This window comes from Oryza brachyantha, chromosome 4, assembly GCF_000231095.2.
Source record: "Oryza brachyantha chromosome 4, ObraRS2, whole genome shotgun sequence".
Taxonomy (NCBI): Eukaryota; Viridiplantae; Streptophyta; class Magnoliopsida; order Poales; family Poaceae; genus Oryza; species Oryza brachyantha.
This window is the reverse complement of record NC_023166.2, coordinates 3,808,319-3,829,437: the sequence shown is the minus strand read 5'-3', so window position 1 is coordinate 3,829,437 and position 21,119 is coordinate 3,808,319. Positions and strand designations below refer to the sequence as shown.

Genomic DNA, 21,119 nt, shown 5'->3' with positions numbered 1-21,119 from the left:
AATTTTATCGTTTATAGCACTAAATAGCTATTAAAAATCAGATAAAATTTTATCATTAATAATCAAAATAACACGACCATCAAGCTCGAACATAATAGTTTGTAACAGAAGTCTATGGGGACACAAACAAAGGGAGTCTTCGTTTGAAACAGAGAAAGTAGGCTCTCTAGGAATATTTAGTTACTGGGATTTTTACAAATTTGCTACTAGTTTTTTCTAAATTGCAAGTATGTCAATGACAGTTCTAATGGTATTTTTATATTTTAAACCGTGGTAAATTTGCAATTATCCCCTCAATTATTTGACACTCTTGCTTTAGGCTCCCTTTGAGCTCCGAGTTCCGGCTCTTTTCTCCTGCCGATTCGCCCGCCGCCTGGCCCGACCATCGCCGATCTCAATCCCGCGGGCACCATCGCCGGCGGCCTGCTGCTTCCGCCGTGTCCTCACCGGTGAGCACCCATACGTGCCTCCTTTTCCGCAACCCCCCTCTACCCTCCCATCTTCTCTTTGCCTTAACCTTTTACCCGAACCGCATGCCCTACGTTAGGTCCGCCGCTGGGCGAGTGAGCAGGATCCTGAATCCGAGAACGGGGAGCTGATTGGGGATTATGGCTCAGATACCCAATCTCGACAACGCCCCTCTCAATCTAGCCGCCCTCAGGTATCTCGTCCTGATCCCGCTCATTTGCTCACCTTGTGTTTGTTCATGTCAATTGTGACCGGTGTTTGTAATCTGCTTCGACTTTGGCCTGCAGGGAGCAGTCGCAGAAGGACCTGCTAAACATCCTCAAGAGTGTGGGTTTCTCGACTTCCCATTTGCAATTTTCTGTAATCGTGTTAATAGCAGTTAAATGTTTGAATTCTTTTGCATGTGTATCAGATTAGGGGGAAGAAGTGTGTGGTTATCGATCCCAAGCTCGCGGGTACCCTGTCTCTGATCCTGCAGACCTCGCTGCTAAAGGTGCGATGAACTGACGATACAATTTTGAAATGTAGTCAACTGTTTCTAGGAGATACGGTAAACGTTGGTGCTGTATCAAGAGTATTTTCGCACTGCATTTTACATATATATAGACTTTTGGACTTGCACAACTCAGTTTTTTATGCTTTTCCAGGAATATGGTGCGGAATTGCGACTTCTCTCTGCGGAACCCCTCCAAACAGAGTGCCCTAAAATCCTGTACCTCGTACGCTCTCAATTGAGTTTCATGAAGTTAATTGCAAATCAAATTAAGAACGATGAACCTAAAGGACACCAGAGGGAATTCTTTCTCTACTTGGTGCCACGACGTACAGTTGCCTGTGAGAAGGTATCTATTTGTTTTTTTGTATGTTCAGACTATTTTATTTTGCTGGTTCTGTTGTTCTATTTGGGCACTCAAATATGTTAGAAAGATTTGCAATGCTCAACGAAATTCAACCATTCTTAGTCTGATTGCAGTAAGAATGACAACTCATGCAATAACTACTTTGAACATACATGTAAATCTGAGCAGTAGAGTCTATTGTTACATGTTAAAAAGATACTGTGCGGAGAGAATGAAATTCTAGTTTTCAGCCTTTAAATCGGGATGAGATAATCTATGAATTCATGTTTCTAGTTAACATTGGGTTGACTAATTTTGAGACGTCTGGCAAAGCTGGAATGAGTCCTGTGTATGCCTGACCCCATAATATATGCTTAGACAATGACCTGTTTATCAATGTAACGATTTATATGATCCTTTCATCAATGATGATGCTTGCCATCTTTGATACAATTGTGAATTATCTAAGAAAGATCTTGGCTCTCTTTACACCTACACAACTGACATGTGTGGTAGTCAATGTAAGCTGAAAACTTGCATCTCAGATAATTCATATTAATATGTTCTTCATATTCTGAACAACCCTTTTATAGGATATCAACTTCCAGTAATTCCTGCCACTTGACTAAAAATAAGCTAAAAGTCCTTTTCAGTAACTCCATGGTCCTTTGGCTGAGCTAATTTGACAATCCAAACTCGGGAAACATGAGGCATTTCCACAGTTTTTATAATAGCTCATAGTGTTATATATGAATCTGTGGGATAGACCTACCTGTCTTTTGTTAGATTTTCTTGGTCTTAATGGCATATACTGGATGCTGATATTGAGGAGAAAATATCTGATGTGATAGACAATTGAAGATCCAAGAAAGGCTTAATATTTTTGCATATTTACAAAATATGTCTAGTTACAGTGTGAATATTCTAGAAATGACATATTGTTGCTTCAATTATTATATAAGATTTCTGATTTGATTGATGTATACAAAACTCACCATAAGAATGATCTTCTGTATTGGTTTTTGAATGAAAACGGTAAAATCGGCCCAACCGAGATTTTCATCTTGTACATCACAATATGTTCCTTTATGTCTCTACTAATATGCAAAGTAGATTACTCTACGAGCAACAGACCATGTGCAATGTTTCTGCAATATTCATGCTCATGTGCCAAAAATTGGCAATGCTGTTTGCTTTATTATGACAATGGAGGGATGAATTAGGGATCAACATCAGCTGTTCTGTCATTACAGAGAACTTAATGGTTTCCTTTTTGTTTTTAGAACAACTAGAGCCTGATTACATTGTGTTTTTCTTGCTGACATATGTGGATTTGTTGTTTTATTTGGTGATGTTTCTTCCTCTATATAGGCTTAGTATTGCACCTGTACTTTGTGAGTAATCACCTCCTATTTGAACAGCTGAATTGTTGGCACAAGACTTCCTAAAAATTCCCTTCATGAATTCTGCTTTGTATGTTACTAAATCCTCAAGTTTTGCGACAGATCATATAAATGTGCAAAATAAAATAAATGGATAATTATTCTGAAATGCATAAGAAAATTAGCCACCTACATTAGCAAAGAACACCTTTTTTATTACAAAATTGCAAGCAATGGATACCTATCTGGTTATATGCAACCAAAGAGCATCATTTGACGTGAAGCTGGGTGTACCCCAATACCTCCTTCTAAAACTTATGATACAGATGATTTCATAGATGCTTCTCTCACTCTTAGTTGAACTATGATTAGAACTGGAATTATAATCTGTATTTTCTTCTTCATGTTCAGATTCTTGAGGAGGAGAAAGTTCATCAGAGGTTGACAGTCGGAGAGTACCCCTTATATCTTGTTCCATTGGATGAGGATGTGATTTCTTTTGAACTTGACCATTCGCTGCAGGTACCAATCTAAACTAATGCACGTATGCATATTTTTATATAAATCTAATTGGAGCATTTATGATTTTCAGGAATGCCTTATTGAAGGTGATACCAGTTCTGTTTGGCATGTTGCGAAAGCTATCCACAAGTTAGAGGTATGTGTCCTTCCTTCATGTATTTTGGCATATATCCTTTCTTTTCTTTAGTCTTTCTAATAACATAATCATATCAAAGTATTATAGTGAAAAATCTAGCTGTACCATTTTTCATGTGAATTCCTTACTTTCTTTATTAATGCCCATGCTCTAGGATGACAAATACAAAAGACCAGACGAAGTACTTCAAAAGATCAATTTTAGGATTGACTTATTCAAGATAGAATTGTTAGCAGACCGTTATATGGACAGACTTAAGTTATTATCCACTACTACACTGTAGTTTTTAGAGTACTTTTCAGTGCTACAGATCTGCAAATTTATAATCCTTTAGTTCCATCATTCATTACTGACTATAGAATTTTTGCATTATGCACTTATGCAACTCACCATCTTTTCCCAGTTTGCCTTTGGAGTGATCCCCAATGTTCGGGCCAAGGGTGTTGCATCAACCAAAGCTGCAGAGTTGCTGAATAGTATGCAACAGGAAGATCCTGTCAACATGGATGATGTAATGCTGACTGATAAGCTTTTGTGGCTCAGATCTTTCAGTTTTGCTGATCATTTCTTTCTTTATGGTGATCTAGATGGGGACTCCAGAGATAAACACTGTTATTTTGTTAGATAGAGAGGTACATGACATTTTAAGTTTTGACAACTGCTATTTTGATTTCTTTATTCCTTTTGGCATTTATGAGCCTTTGCATTCCTGGTTCTTGTATTTACCAAATAGCAGCTCAAACTACATTGCTCTGGTATGATACTCCTTGATTTTTTACAGATTTGTAACTTATCCATTTTTTTTCTACCCAGGTGGATTTAGTGACACCAATGTGCTCTCAGTTAACATATGAAGGTTTATTGGATGAGGTAGTCTAAATATTGCCAATTTGCCATACTGGGTGGAGATTCATGAGTATCTGATTTATTAGCCTTTTTATATTGGATGATTACATGCCATTATGGTTCTCATCATACAAATTTACAATCAAGCATGAATATTACATTCAAACAACACTTAAAGTTCCCTTTTTGTTAATAGTGAGCAAACTCTCTTCTTGGGTATGAGTTCTCTTATATTGTATTTTTATACCATTGCACACCAGACTACTTCGCCTGCTATTTTTTTCTATACTCCTATAAAGAGTAGTGGTGGCAGCCACCACCACCACCTACCCTCATTACAGTTTTACAATTTAGCCCTCAAATTTCTTGATATTAAAAAGCAGTTAAATATAGATTGATATCTACATATAAATTCAAATTAAGGTGACTTTCATATAAGAAAATTTGATAACACATCATAAAATCCGTTAAAGCACGGGTATTTAACTAGTGTGTAAATAAAGTTACAAAACACAAAAGAGATTTAAATCCCACCCTTCTGTTGTACGCAGAATGTTTCATACTCCATGTTCATGAACTATGGTAGTGGTTAGCTGATTTTCTTTGTTATCCCAAGTAGGAAATGTGAAAGGACAATATATGTAATATTTCCTGTTTTAAGAATGGTTTGATGTTAGTCTGTTGCAAACATCTCTCAATAATTAGAGTATATCATTAGATAGGAACATGCACCCAATTCCATATTGTGTCTGCTTTGATGATGTTCCATATTGTCTCTGCATGTATGGTAGGTGTGTGATATGCCCTAAGTAAATCCAATCCAAATCAATAGAATGTCTGATATTCCAATGCTCCATCCCCATGGTTCTAAAATCTGCAGTATATCAAATGAATCATTTGATCTGTTTTATTCTACAGATGTTGCAAATAAACAATGGATCTGTGGAGGTTGATGCCAGTATTATGGGAGCCCAACAAGATGGAAAAAAGGTTAAAGTTCCACTGAATTCAAGGCAAGCGTCCTTAGTTTAATGCATATTTTCCAGTCTAACAATATATCTATATACTCCATGCGTATTTTAATAGATGATGCCGTTGACTTTTTTACATACGTTTGACCATTTATCTTATTTAAAAAAATTGTGCAAAATATGCAAAAATATTAGTTATAATTAAAATATACCTAGTAATAAATTCAATCACAACAAAATAAATGATAAATATGTAAATTTTTTGAATAAGACGAATGGTCAAACACGTGTCACAAAGTCAACTGCGTCATCTATTAAAATATGGAGATAGTACTTTTTAAGGTTTCTCCCATCTTTGGGAGGTATTATACCTCCCACTACATGGAAGGTACCGCTTCTGTAAGGGGCTAAAACTGATCCCACAATTGGTGGTAGGATTGAAAATTCATCTTTGGATTTGCTCCTGAGTTTCTCTTGTCCTTGGATGTATAAGTATTGAGTGAGTCAGGATTTTCCCTTTTGCTCTGATAAATTCAGCTGCCTTACATCTTTTGCTTTCAAGTGGTGGATCGTATAACGCATTGCTAGGATGGGGGGAGACCTCTTTTTTTTTTTTTAAGAAAAAGAAAAGTTCATGTTACTATTGTGTTGTGTCGCTGCATGCATTTCCTGTAAGAGTGTATGCTTTCATGCTTTGCACATATTTTGAAACCTGTTACACTACTACTATTGGCATTCTTTTCCATCTTAGGGAATTTATTCTTTAGATGCAGGAGTTGTATATTTTGTTTCAGGAAAAATGTTACATAGTTTCTTATCGTCCACCCTCTGTAGGAGTGTAGGCAAAAATGATTACACATGCATGAAAATTTGTCAAAATTTCTATACCCACCTGGATGTACACAATTAGTTTGATTCCCCCATAAAACTCTTTTGTGGCACTTATGGATAACTACTAGTATTCACTTGTTTGAAACTAACCCCTCCTTCCTATTTTTGCATGATTTCTGATAATGTAGTGATTTTCTACCTCAAATATCTGCCATATTCTTACTGGTGCCTTATGTTGCCTTGCTGCTTTTATAAACATGCTTGTAAATTCATTTTGATAGAAGATGGTAGGAAAATGTATGTCTTAGTAACCATGTCATTTGCATGTCATAATTATTTAAGGAAAAAAACATGGTGTCCTAATTTCATTGACTTTGGACAGTCAATCTGTTCAAAATTTGAATATCTTACTTTAACAACTTAAAGTCTTTGTACCGATTTTTCCGCACTGGAGATCATCTTGGTACAACTCTGGGCTAATTTTATTGTCACTGGAATTATCTATGAACATTTCTTACAGGAATCCACTAAGGAAGCAATATCTTGATTTATGTACCGTAGAAGGTTGGGTAGTGGTAGTAGTATACACTATGCAGTATGCAGTTGCTCTGTTTTTTTTTTTCTGAAAGTATATTTTTATTTCTTTATTTTCCTTGTCAAGTCCTGTAAATTTTGTTTTTAACTCACATTTTACAGTATGGTATTCACTCTTTACTATCAGTTTCTTTATGGAATATTTGCAAATATAGAGCTATACTTTATGTTTGTGTTCTCTCCCTTTCAGTGATAAATTGTACAAGGAGATTCGAGATCTCAATTTTGAAGTTGTTGTTCAGGTTTAATCTACATATCTTGCTATCTTTTTTTTTAATATTTTGTAGAGAAGCTTTGCACTAATCTGTTTTGGTTCTGTTTATTATCCAATATCATTATAGCTTACAAATAATTTGAATTGAAGTTTGCTTCTATAGAAGCCACCATTTAGTATTAAGTTTTTTTTAATTGCATACTGTTCTGCAGGTCTTGCGTCAAAAGGCAACATCTATTCAGCAAGATTATGCAGAAGTAAAATCCACCAATGTAAGATATATATAATTCTGTTTGTTCTTTAGTATGTATTGTTCTTTTAATATTATTAATGAAAAAGATCATAGTATGGTCATATACAACTGAGGGAGCTTTTTCAGCTATTTTACTAACAAACTTTTATGAATACCCCTTTTTAAATTAATTTTGAAAATAAAACTCTTGATTCAATTGTTTGTCCTTTTGGGCACTACTGGGACCATCTAGAGTCATTTTTATTGTAGTCAAGAGACTAGAAGGTCGGCCATGTTCTTGTTAGCAGGGTCAGACCCAGGTCCCGGGCCATGCAGGCCATCGCCTGGTGGATGGTTGCGAAGGCCCATGTAACCTGACCTAATTTCACCATGTATTAGATGTATGGCCCAGACTTCCTATGGGCTGGCCCAGGGCCTACCTAAATGCTGGGTCCGAGTGTTGACACATTACTGACACGACATCTACTTCCCTTGGAAATACATCCATATCATATCCACAATGAGAACTATTGGTCAGTATCCATTTGTTAGACAATTATATTCCCTTTTCTTGCGTGGAGCCAATTATATTTCTTATAGTGTAACTATCCTAACCTAGAATAGGTGTAGTTACTGGTTTGAAAACTGACATTAATTGAACTATCTGAATGAACACCAGTTAGTATGCATTTAGCTGTTGAACACAGACATGAATTGAATTATCTGATGCAGCAGGTCTGAAAATGGTGTTACTGAATGTCTGTAGTTTTAACATTTACAAGAGAATGAACTGTTATACTACTTACTGAATCAAAGGTCAATTATTTGATCTGTCAATTTAAGGGGAATATCTGTCAGTGTCTTTGACATAACACATAAGTGTTTGCCTGTTAGGACAACAATAGTTAATTATATTGGTCAGAATATGATTGCTGGATATGGGGTTGTAGGTGTTTGGTAAGGCCATTTCGGTAAAATGCTCACTATTGTTGGATAAAATCATCAGTTTGCCTTTTCAGAAGAATACATGTTCTTTATCACCCTAACTAATTTATTGTGCTCAACTTTAAGTATGTGCATTTTTGTTCCAATTTGTTTAAATCTCTCCTTTTCATTCGACCAGTCGGCTGTCTTTTTGTTTAGAAGAATCTGTGAAACCTTATGTAAATAATTTTGTTATTTTAAACAGACTCAATCGGTTTCGGAGCTGAAAGACTTTGTGAAGAGGTTGCACTCACTGCCAGAGATAGCTGTGAGTTAATTAAACGCTTTCATTTGGTCACTTGTTTTATGTCAATTAACTAACATCATGCATTGATGCAGAGGCATGTCCATTTGGCACAACACTTGCAATCATTTACAGGAAAACCTTCATTTCATGCCCGATTAGACATTGAACAAACAATACTGGAGGTGCAAAACTTTGAAATGTAAGTTTATCTTGGCACTTCTCTGTAGTTCATATTTGTTTACTTAATAATGAATATCTATTAATCCAATCTGTTTTATTTCAAAGCGCAGAGATTGCCCTTTGTTTTATTTTGTAATCACCATTCAAAACATCAGTAGCAGTTCCACACCACTATAATATGGACAGCAGTAGCCATCAGTAAATGTGACAGTGAGCAATTGCTTTAAGATTTTATCCACCACTTCGTACCATCCTGTGTTGTGTCCTGGCAGTACTCTACTTCTTTATGCACCCAATGGTACTCTTCCACAATGTTGCTTACACATTGCTCTCTCCTGGAATCATTTTCCCATGCACCCCACCATGCGTAACAAGGAATTAACATCCATCCATAGGTCTCTGCATACCATTTCCTAGTTACTCTGCTCCTTGTGGTGATCAATGATGGTACTTTTTATTTAGCACTTTGTTTATGGCATTTAATAGAACATAATTACCATCAATTTTATGAGTTCTTTTCTCTGAATTTATGTAATAACAAACCCAATGCATCCCCAGATGTTTTGAATACATTGAAGAGATGATACATAAGCAGGAATCTATTGAAAATGTGCTTCGGCTTCTAGTATTACTTTCACTTACAAATGCTGGGCTGCCAAAGAAGAATTTTGATTACTTGAGGTATTCTATGTTGCTTTTCCTGTATTTCTTTCGTATTAAATTCAATGAACATTGTCAGATCATATTTTTGCTCTTGGAGCATGTGCATAAATGGTTTAGCAGATCATTTGGCCTTGAGTATATTTCCGTGGCTGTGTTTTCTCTTCCACCTATCTACTAAACTGTTAGAAAGCAACCAGGGCGGATCTAGCCCAAAAATTGAGTGGGGGCATCTTATTAGAATTGTTAGTGTACTGAAAATTTTTTACTTAATTATATATTAATAATACACTAAGTATCAAATTTGAGTGGGGTCTGCAGACCCCACTCGTTACACTGTAGATCCACCACTGAAAGCAACTGAAGATTTACCCAGCATTGTCTACTATGTAGCTAACTATTGGCAATAATATGTTGTTTTTGGTAGCCAGACATACACAATTGACAAGCTAATATATATAATCTTATTTTATAACAAAGCAGAGCTATATTTCCAACTTATTTCCACAATGCCAGTCCTAATGACCAAGATGATTTTTTTTTATGGATGCAGTAGGACAAGTTTGCGGAGCTTTGATGCCCACTTAGTAACAATATTAGTTTTATTTTTGTATCAACTTTTTTTACTAATGGCTGAAAAATGAACTAGTACATGGGCACTTATGTGTCTAGCAGGTGGCCACTTGCATCCTTATTTGTCTTTATAATATAAGAAAACTCAAAACACATGGAACTATTTTTTTAATATATTGTTTTCATTGTCTGCCAGTATTTGTAATATAACATGGTCACTTATTTGAAGTCCCTTTGGGAACATTGGAATTTTCTCATGTTCCTAATGATAATTTATCTATTTCATGCGTGAATCATGTAGAATAAGATAATAATCCTAGACTATTGTTTGAATTAATATATTGTAATTTTAAATTCAGTAGTATGATGCATTCTTATCGGAAGGACAGTTTTTGTGCTGGCAATTCTTGTATCCGTATCCTTTAATACAGATTTTTAAACAATTTTGTATGTGAAATATGTACAGCATCCATTAATAGATTTCGCTCGAACTACTACCCCACCTTGACTACACTGCACTTTTGCCCCCTCAAGTTTCTCAATATTGCACAATGGTCTATTTACTCTTTTTCCCTAAGGCACCGTTTAGATCCCAAAATTTTTTGGGAGGATAGTCACATCGACGTGTACGGTCACACATTTGAAGTATTAAACGTAGTCTAATTATAAAATAAATTTTAGATTCCGCTTGGAAATCGCGAGACGAATCTTTTGAGTCTAATTAATATGTCATTAGCACATGTTGGTTACTGTAGCACTTATAACTAATCATATCCTAATTAGGCTTAAAAGATTCGTCTCACGATTTCCTCTATAACTGTGTAATTAGTTTTGATATTTATCTATATTTAATGCTTTATTTAGATGCCCAAAGATTTGGTGTGATGTTTTTGGAAACAATTTTTGGTAACTAAACAGGGCCAAATTTTCCCTTGCATCAAATTTTTAATTCAACGTGGATGTTTTGAAGATGACCAGATTATCACGCATTTATATTATTTACTAGTTAACTAGAAGCCAAAAACATGTTTGATCTACAATAAAATTCATATGTGGTATTATTTTTCATGTGTGCATTTTACTAGTAGTCAAGTACAAAATTTCCCATATAAAATAGAGATCATAGGTAGGGTGCTGAAAACTTTTAACTATCTGGTTTTGCCAAACACTGCATGTTTCATTTTTCTACTCAAGTGCAATACTGCTGCTTCAAGCATGGAAATTATACACAACTCTTTCAATTACTGGGTCAAATGCTTTTTAAGTAACTGTTTTTTATCCAGTCGGCAAATCGTGGTATGCTTATAGTATGCCATAACATTTCTGTCATTATTAGGTCAATATCTGCCCTGCACCAAATATGGTATATTTTATGCATGCAGAAAAAGAAGATTTACTGCTTTTTTGGTGCCCACCTTACCAGAACTACTATTTCTGTGCATATCAAATTATTGATGATCTTTATTAAATGTTATTTGAAATATGTGATTAGGACACTGTATCTGTGAATTTCTTGGAATTTATTTGTGCTATGCCAGCAGTGCCAATCTTACCCCAAATCTTCCTCATTGTCTTCTATCTGTTTTTGGCCTCTGGCCAGGCGGGAAATTCTGCATAGTTATGGCTTTGAGCACATGCCATTGTTATACAATCTGGAAAAAGCTGGCATATTTAAGCGGCAGGTTAGTCAGATACTCAGATTGTCTCCTAAATAAAATTTCTTGTTTTAGGCCTTTGCAACCCTTTAAATGATGTTTTATTGTGATATTCGTTGTAGTTTCGTATTTTCATTCTCTAACTTTCTCCAACACACTGTTCTGCTTTGCAGGAATCAAGAAGCAATTGGATTGGTATTACAAGAGCTCTGCAGCTTATAGTTGACGTAAATGATACTGCAAAGTATTAACTTCTGGGACTTTACATTTCCTATGCATTCATTTCCTTATGTTTCATTTGCTAATGTTGTTGCTATTTGGTTTGAAATTTGCATGCTCGGTGTCAAAAATTTTTGTCACATATTTAATAAAGAAAAAGATCACTGCCAATCCTTGTCCTGAGCTTAAGGTGTCTTGATAACATTATGAACAACTGTTACAGCAGCAAAAATAATGTTGGTTTGGTTTGCTACCCTACCAAAATATTGGCAATGAGAAAACCAAGAAAAATTTTGAATTACCACTATGTTGGCAACATATGTGTGCGTTGTAAGTTTCGCTAGAAAACCAAGCATTGTCAAAGTACTGTTAGAAATGCCAACATTTTGGTAGCACAAATTTTGGTTTCAAATTTACTCCAAGTAATCAACCAGTTGTTTTTCTGGTGGGCAGTGGGAACTACGTGCTGAAATTGGGGTAGGTTGTTTAATATACATGAGCTGGAGGTAATAAGACTTGTTGAAAACTCAAGACTGCAGAAGTCACTCTTACAGAAAGCAACTTGAGTGCTGGGCTTGGATTGTTCAGAAAACACTGCATTTTGCCCTGCTATATTATTCTTCAATATTAGTATCTGAAACATAGCTAGGATCATTCCTACTGCTTGCTGGGCGTTCTTTAGTGACTAATTTGCCTGTTGTTTATAATACTTAGTCATCTTGGTTGCGATAACAACTACTACTTACTTTTCTTGTTTCCAATCTCAGCCCTAGTGATATATCATACATATTTTCTGGATATGCTCCCCTCAGTATTCGCCTTGTTCAACATGCTGTGAGATCTGGATGGTAAGTTTATCGTCCATATATTCCTTTTTCATTGAGAATGCTGTTTTCTTGTTTCTTTCCCAGTGGTCTGCAGAGAAAATGAGAAAGAGTGAAGCCTATTTTTCTTATCTTTCGAACTTTTATTGGAGTCTAATTTTCACCTTTAACTAAAAAACCAGTTACTTTTCACTCTCGACTTTGATAACCAGTCAAATAACACATGAAACGCTATTCCATGGCAGTTTCTGTTCATATGATGGTGGTGTTCATTGACATGGAAGTTCCATATGGACTTCATTTTTTTTCTATGTTGCCTTTCCCTTCTGGCCTTCCATATGGACTGCACATTTAGGGGTCCTTATTGGTTGTCTGTTAGCATTATTGCTGAGGAAAATGTATTTCTGTATATTGATTAGCCTGTTATTGAGCCCCCTGCATAACTCTGGAGTCCTGGTGCATTTTCTTATGTAAAAGCGATATAGTTGCAGTAAGCAAATGATTTGCTTGAATGACCTTTCTTTTCTTGTCATGCAGGCGATCTATTGAAGAGCTGTTGAAACTATTGCCAGGTCCTCATCTGGAATTGAAAAGAGTGAGTGTATACTGTCTTAATTAAAATTTCTTTTGGAGGGAAGAAAAATATTTTTCAAAGAAGATATTTAATTAATGTAGGGTAGTTCGGCCATGAATTCTTTGGAAGTGCAGCAGGGTTTGGGGCTTCAACAGAGTATTGACAGGTAAAATTTCTTTCTAGTTATATGTAATTGTTTTTTGACATTCCAGAAACGATAGAACGGGTAGGTTACCACAACTGTGTTGGTTTGTTTAAAGTTTGCAAAAAAGACAACCTTATTGTTTATATTTGTGATTTGATTACCAATATTCTGTATTATATTTCATGATTTCTCTTGTTATTTAGTAGCTATAAGTTTCTAGTTGATACAGCACAGCTCCTTGCTACGTTGAGATGAGTTGTGGGTGAGGTGGGTTCTAGTATATGGATTTTCCACTCAATTGCCCTAAACTCATAAACGTACAATTATGTCGAGTACCCAAATTCCAACCAACGATTTTGTCAGCCACAGCCACAAAATCCTTTCTTCAGTGTCCTGTTTAGGGTTCCAGTTGGTACATATGGGATTGGCTACTTTTTGGGAGAGGCCTCCTTCATGTTTCTTTTGTGGAGTACTAGGGAGAGTGGGGAGCACATCTAACTACACAGAATAAGCCGTCGGCATTATGGAACTGTAATTTTACTGTGCATCTTGTTAAGCTAATGATCGGACTTGTAGGACCCATATAAGTCGGTACCTTTCCTCTTTTTCTCTCTTTGTTCTATTCTTTTCTTCTGCTGCGCATGCAGCCGAGTGAGCGGTGGCGCTTGCCAGGGCAGGGTGGTGGCCAGGGTAGGACAGATGGTGAGAGGTCTCGCGGGGCACTCCAGAGATCATGGATAACGGCAGATGGGTGGAGAGACTGCTCGCATGGTGGCCGAATCAGTGAGGCATACATAACCAGTGGGTGGTAGTTCACTAGTGTGGATTTCCACTCGAACCTTTGGGTGCAATCTCCTCAATTTTGGAAGCCAATTCCTTGTCTTTGTGGCTCTGATCCTATCCGCTCCATCCACAGCGGCCAGCACTGAGATGGTTGGTCCTATGGTGGAGGGGTTACTATGGAATGGAGGGATGACAGAGATCAGCCAGTGTGCATGACGATGGTGGTGGAACAGAGTGGAGGGGCCAGTGTGCTCATGAGGTGTTCGTCAAATGTTCCAGGGTTGGCTCCAACGATACGGCCATCTCCTTATCGCCCACTGGTTCCACTGGTTTGGTGAAGACGTTAACAATGGCGCTCGATGCAGCTTCAACAGCGGTGGGAAGAATCATGGTGTCTCGCTTCAATCTTCCAGTGCAGCTTGTGCAGTAAGTGAATTAGTGATAGACGCGGGATACGAGATGTCATCGAGTACGTGGGACCTTTTAGTTGGGAATGTGTAGACTCCTTTTGTATTTCTTTCGGTTTTCTGGAAACAGAATCAAAACAGTTTGTTTGGACAGAACCGGAAGCATTAGAGGCCAGAGCACAGGATACGTGTGACGTGGATGACGGACGAACAAAGGGGTGGTTGGAAGCAGCTTTTATTTTTTATAAGTAGTAGAGAAATTTGTATAATCTATGCCGTGTTGATGGGTATCTGTGTTATCATTTTGCTGCTGTTTTCCTCTATTTAAGATGGTTTGCTCTCAATGGTGTGACAAAGAGGGGTTTATGAGAGATACAAACTTATGAGAAAACAAGAAGTGGGATCTGGGATCTAAGCTTTATTGTATGTGTGTATTAAAATCATATGTAGAGGATACACGGTAGAAATTCTAGGTATTGTAGATAGTTCATGGATCATATGACGGCAACTTTATTTTGTCACTTCACACTATCTTGCCTAATGCCAACTTGCCTGCCTACAACTACTTCAGAGTCTTATCAAGAAAAATGATATTGGATAGCATTTCTATATTGATCCATAGCTCTTCTATGAAGTTTTGCTGATGTCCAGTTTCAAAAATGAAGGGATGACTGAACCTCTGAAGCATCTTTCGATATTTCTGGATTAATTAATGTAATGTTCTACTGTGGGTCATTGGCTGTTTGATATTATCTGCTTCACTGAAATTGATTTCATTGAAAATCAACTATGAGCCATGTCTAAATCTTGGTTGGCCTGTCACCCCTAGCCACAGATCACCCCTAGAAATACATGGATTTTCCTCAAAGCTCTGTTAGAAAACTTTAGAGAAGTCTAATATTTTAGAATAGTACATAATGATTTCAATTAAATTCTGTTTTATTTTTGTCTTCACATGGGAAAAAATATCACTGGTTAAATTCCTAATATCTGTAACATGTTTATTTTCATATGTTTTTGTAATAACGTATACTTATTGTAGGGTTGGACATCGCTCCTTGGTTTTGGTTGTCTTTATTGGTGGGGTAACATTTGCAGAGATTGCTGCGCTTCGATTCCTTAGCGCCCAGGTATATGTCTGCCAAAAATATTTTCCTTTCCTGCAAAAGAGACCTCTTTTCTGATGTTCTCCACAAGTCAACACCAAGGTATTATCAAGTTGACATATTTTGATGTTCTAAAATTCATTAACTTCTGTTCCACTTGTGCTCCTGGGAGTTCACAGTATCTTGGTCACAGCATTCATGGTTTTCTTTTCAATTGTCTAGTTGTACTGCCCCTTCTGATTAATGAATAGGCTCCTGATTAGAATCCCAAAAAAGGTCCTTATTTTGAGTTCATATCTTTTGCAGGAGGGAATGGGCTACGACTTCCTTGTTGCAACCACAAAGGTTGTCAATGGAAACACAATCCTCAGACCAATTATAGCCAACAGCAAAGAGTTGATGATATAATATTTTGCTGCACGTCGTTTTGTTTTCTGATAGTGTATAGTACACAATACCCGAGCTCAACTAGGTTATCGTTGTTGGAAGGCTCCCATCCGTTGTATTTCTCAGACTAACCATGTATTTATTTTCTCAAATGGTGTTTATTAACATCTGTACACATTGTTGAGTTTGATAGGTTGAAAACCCACATTGCATGTTCTCATTTTTCCTTTTCTAACATGATGGGTCCACACAACTATTTCATGACCTATTAAAATATATTTTTTTATTAAAAAAGAGAAATCATGTGCAATAAAAAATACACCCATATGTCAACTCTTCCATCTTTCTTCTCTCTTTATATATAATATATCCACCCTCAAAAACCAAACTTTAGAAAACAGTCTTTCGTAGAGCTTAATTCTTGGGACGTGGGGCCTAAATATTAATTTTTCCTTAATGATTGAATATTTAAAAAAGGAGAAAAATAGAAGTATAATGTCGTTGTAGTATAGTGGTGAGTATTCCCGCCTGTCACGCGGGTGACCCGGGTTCGATCCCCGGCAACGGCGAGTATTTTTTTTTTTGCCGCCTTTTATTGTGTCACAATATAGATAGCCAGACGCGCGTCGTCGCCAGTGTTCGTCGCCGAAAATCTCTTGTATGTGTGACTCAAATTTGCTATTGTCTGTTGTGTTCATACATCGCGTGAGTTTGCTTCTCCGTGAGTTCGTTGCATCCTTGGCCAAAGCTAACATTTGGCAGCAACAATGGTTTCGGCACTCATGATGGTGCCGTGGTGGCATCTCGGCCAAAAGGCAAGTTTGTCTCCATGCATTATCTAATGCTATGCGGCACAAACTACGTCATGTGGGCCATAAAGATGAAAATAATCCTACATCATTTTGGCGTGCGGGCTGTAGTTGTTGTGACGGTTCGTCGGCCAGAGAAGAGAATGACATTAAAGCTCTTTTCATTATCTCTCAAGCTATATCGGATGTCATGATGATGACCATCACAGACAAGGACACAGCGAATGAGGCTTGGGAGGCCATATAGAAGATGAACCCATGCAAGGATCGAGTCAAGAAGACGCGACTACAAGCATTGAAGAGACAATTTGATTACTTGGTCATGGAGGATTCTGAAACTATCATAGAATTATCAACAAAGCTCACCGCATTATTGGGGAGATGCATTCTCTCGGTGCCAATGTAAAGGATAGAATTGTTGTGGAGAAATTGTTTAGTGTTGTTTCTAACAAGTTTCTTCACATCGTTAGCACCATCAAGCAATGGGGTGAGGTGTCGAAGATGTTTATGACGGAGGCAATTGGGTGTTTGAGGCATTCGAGGAATCCTCAAGGGTTGCTGCTACAAACCAGAGGGTGAGCATTTGTTGCTCACATGTGCACAATGGGAGAGTCTCTCCATCAAAGATAAGAAGAACGAACAAATGTTATGTAGCAGTAACAAGAACAAAAATGTTATGTGCACAATGGGAGAGTCTCTCCATCAAAACTGAACCTGCGTAATCCTTGTCTCCTACGCACCCTCATACTTTTGGTCACATGGGTTACCCCTAAGATTATTGCCGATACAAAACATTAGCCGATACAAAACATCGTCAAGTAGGGGACGCGCTGAGAACAATCTCGAGTAGATGGCACTATCACTGACACTGCTGGCACCTCTTTCATCTCCGATGGATAGGTTTGTCCTCATGATGGCCAAATCTATTGTCGTTACCGAGATTGTCACCATTGAGTGGTGATCTCATCACCATGCCGGTTGCATCCACCTTCACCACCGAGAGCATCGTCGTCGAGTGGTGATCTTGTCACCATGCCAACCACATGAATCATTGCCGTTGGGTGGTGATTTCATCACCATGTCATCCATATCCTTCACCACCACAAAGTGGTAACCTTCTACTCACACAAGACTCATTTGTCACTGTTGATTGACGACCTTTTCGCCAAATTGACTGTGTTTGTCGCCGTCGCTAGGCTCCATTGCATCTACGGTGGGGTACCTCTGTCACAGCTGCTAAATGGTGACCTTGTCCTCACATAGGTTACATTCGTCACCGAGTGGTGGTCTTTGTACGATCATAAGCATGATTAATATTTTCTGATGAATAATTGGCTTGCGATTTGGTTTATAAATTGAATTTGGTTTGGAAACAATTAAGGTGTTGGTGTGAGTGTGTGTAACTAATGTAAGTCAGGTTGCGATATCTGTGCTCGGAAACGGTTGGTTTGTCTTTAGTTGTGCAGGTGACTTGATGTCAATATCAGTCAACGGTAGTGGGATCGTGACTAGGCTCAGGGATGAGCTGAGGTCCGGACGATCGAGGATGCCAGGTGACGATATTGAATACGAGTTGGCACATGGTGAAGGAACACAGTGTGGGATGAAATCGTAACGGGCTTCACATGTTGTATGTGTAAGCGCCGGAAAAATCGGGAAGTAAATCGGATCAAAACTGGATGAGAAAAGGAAAGGAATTTGCTACAGTACTACTGTAGCAAGCCACGGGTTACTGTAGCGGAATCGGGATGTTACTGTAGCGAGCCGGATTACTGTAGCGACCGCGTACTGTTCATGTCCGGCCACTGTAGCACGCGGGTACTGTAGCGCGCGTTCGCGGTTTGGGAAACTGGATTCTAATTGGAAATACTTTTCGAGGATGAGTCGTATTAGTATAAGGAGTCCTACTCCTATTTGGTGATAGACTTTTCGATATAAATAGAGACCGATGGGTATGCCCCCGGTGTGCTTTTTGTGTGATTTAGTTGTTGATTCTAGATCGACGATTTTGATAGGAGTGCTGTTGGTGCACTTTGTAAATACCAGTTGATGTAATAAAGTCAAGATCATTCAATCTACGGTTTCGGCTTTCATCTACTGGTGATTTTTTAGATTCCGACGATCCGATCGACGTTATAGGAGTGGCGCGATTCGATGATCTGTTTGGCGGCACATGAGCAGCGCGATCAAGGTAGCGGCGACACAGAAGCGACGCGATCAAGGTAGCAAGCCTTCGTCAATTTCTTCGACAGAGGTAATCCTTTATTCCGCGAAAGATTTTTGGGTTTTATTTTTCCCTACCATTCACCCCCCCTCTGGTAGGTTTGTTTGATCTTGTTCGATCCTACAGTCTTGTCCCCATACTCGCTGCATCTATCACCACTATTGAACTTCATTGTCTTCACGTGTGGTGCCTACTATCTCCACTATCAAGCCTTAGAGTCTTCACGGGCGCTCGCCTTCATCTTTGGCTCTAATGCTGCCGAGTGGTGATCTTAGTCTCCACACTAGTCACATTTGTCATCGCCATGTTGGCTGCATCCGTCATTACCATTAACCTTCATCGTATCGCTCGCTGCCACCGAATGGCAACCTCATCACCTTGTTGGCGGCTTCGTTACCAACAAGTGGTGATCGATTTCGTCCCAATCACACCGTCCACCTTCACTGCATCCATCGTCACCATGTTGGCGGCCTTCGCTGCAAACAAGTGTAATTTTGTCCAAATCACGTAGATCGCAATTGCCGAGCATCTAATACCTTCGTCGCCGCCGAGTGGCGATCTCATCACCACACTGATCATATTCATCATCTGACTTCTACCGCCCAACAAAGATCCGCTTTCATTGTTGTCAAGTGGGCATCCATTGCCGCCGTCGAACATCCAATGGCACCACGTCAGCTGCCACCACCATGAAACTTCGTCATCTCCACGACCAATCTTCTTTGCCGCCATCGAGTAACAACCACGTTACCACGCTAAACACCTTCACTGCCACCGATTGGTGACTTCCTCGCCATGCTGACCATAATCATTGTCACCGAGGGGTGACCTCATCACCGAGTGGCGAACGGACAGGGTTATGAACACCAAACAATAACAACACGTCATTTGTTTCTGGCTCAGAGGACCTAGTACTTGATATAACAACTGACAATAATGGTATGAAATGAGAAATTCACACCTCGAATACATATAATAAAGGAAAAAGGATGAGCATTGACTCTACGCATATTTTTAACATAGATACATTAAATGTATATGAGAGACAAAGATATAGGAAAAACAATAGTCAATTTTATAGCTAATGTTATTATGCATGTTAGCTTTAATATAAACCTATAGCTAGCAGTTGGTTCTATTGTTAAACTTGATGTAACAAAAAATATGTCAATTGAGTGGCTTAGAGCAAATTTAACTGTAGAGCTAACTATTAGCTATAAGTTTATAATAGAGATAACATGTATAATAGTTTAGCTACATGATTGGCTATAATATTTTTCCGCATCTCTTTCTTTTATTTATGTATTTAACATATTTATTTTGGAGTATATGTAGAGGTATCTCTTGCATAAAACCAAACTAAACCCACTTAGGCCCTGTTTAGTTCCAAAAATATTCCCTCAAAAACATCAAATCGAATCTTTGGAAATCTAAATAGAGCATTACACATACATAAAACGAAAAACTAATTGTACAGTTACGTGAGAAATCGTGAGACGAATCTGTTTAGCCTAATTAATCCATGATTAGCCATAAGCGCTACAATAACCCACATGCCCTAATGACGGATTAATTAGGCTCAAAAGATTCGTCTCGCGGTTTGTATGCGAGCCGTGAAATTTGTTTTTTTCAATCGTGTCCAAAAACCCTTCCAACATTGGGTCAAACGTCTGATGTGACATCCAAAAATTTCCATTTTTCCAACTAAACACCCTCTTGTTTTTCATTTTTCTCAACTCCAAGCTGTAAGTTGCAGTTGCTCACCGGCACTTTAGGTCTGTAGGGCAGGTACAATAGCAGGCTATAAGGCCATTCCCAAGCAGGCTATAAGGCCATTCCCAACCTATAACACTATAGGTTTCATAAACTCTCCATCACCGAGAAGCTAGTACTAGACATTACTCTTTCAATCCAAACACCACTATTTTATACTTTAATTTAATACTACTTATCTCACATGATATTTTAAATGTTGTGTAGAAACTATGTCTCATGCAAAACATGTTTTGTTCTCTTTTCTCATTTATTCACTTACCACGTCATTTTTCATTTTAGGTGACAACTTATTTGATGTTATAGACATCATCCTAGTCATTGGGTTGGGAATGACCTAAACTAATTGCAAACATATTTTAAAAAGATAAGAGGAAAGAGAGAAGAATAATGCACTACTGATTTGTAGCTAGCATGGGCTCTAATTTGTAGCTAGCATGGGCTCTAAGACACCGTATGTGTATGATATGTATGACTATATATTAATACTTTGTATGTAATTATGATATGAAATGACTATTATATTAGATTGAT

The 21,119-nt window shown here is 37.9% G+C and overlaps 1 protein-coding gene and 1 non-coding gene across 2 annotated transcripts; both read left to right on the top strand.

Moving 5' to 3' along the window:
• The first annotated feature begins 348 nt into the window (after positions 1–348).
• Positions 349–16,038, top strand: LOC102702928 (vacuolar protein-sorting-associated protein 33 homolog). The gene is made up of 23 exons (XM_006652056.3): positions 349–449; positions 548–661; positions 756–795; positions 881–961; positions 1,116–1,310; positions 3,101–3,211; positions 3,282–3,347; positions 3,751–3,858; positions 3,935–3,979; positions 4,161–4,217; positions 5,112–5,206; positions 6,780–6,831; positions 7,016–7,075; positions 8,225–8,287; positions 8,359–8,465; positions 9,005–9,127; positions 11,280–11,361; positions 11,508–11,578; positions 12,321–12,401; positions 12,915–12,972; positions 13,053–13,117; positions 15,329–15,416; positions 15,699–16,038. Exons 2-23 carry the CDS (start codon positions 609–611, stop codon positions 15,798–15,800), a joined length of 1,803 nt encoding a protein of 600 aa, XP_006652119.1. The 5' UTR covers positions 349–449; positions 548–608; the 3' UTR covers positions 15,801–16,038.
• Positions 16,039–16,276: 238 nt separating this feature from the next.
• On the top strand, positions 16,277–16,348 carry TRNAD-GUC. Its single transcript has one exon. It is a non-coding gene; the product is annotated as a tRNA-Asp (tRNA).
• Positions 16,349–21,119: the final 4,771 nt, after the last annotated feature.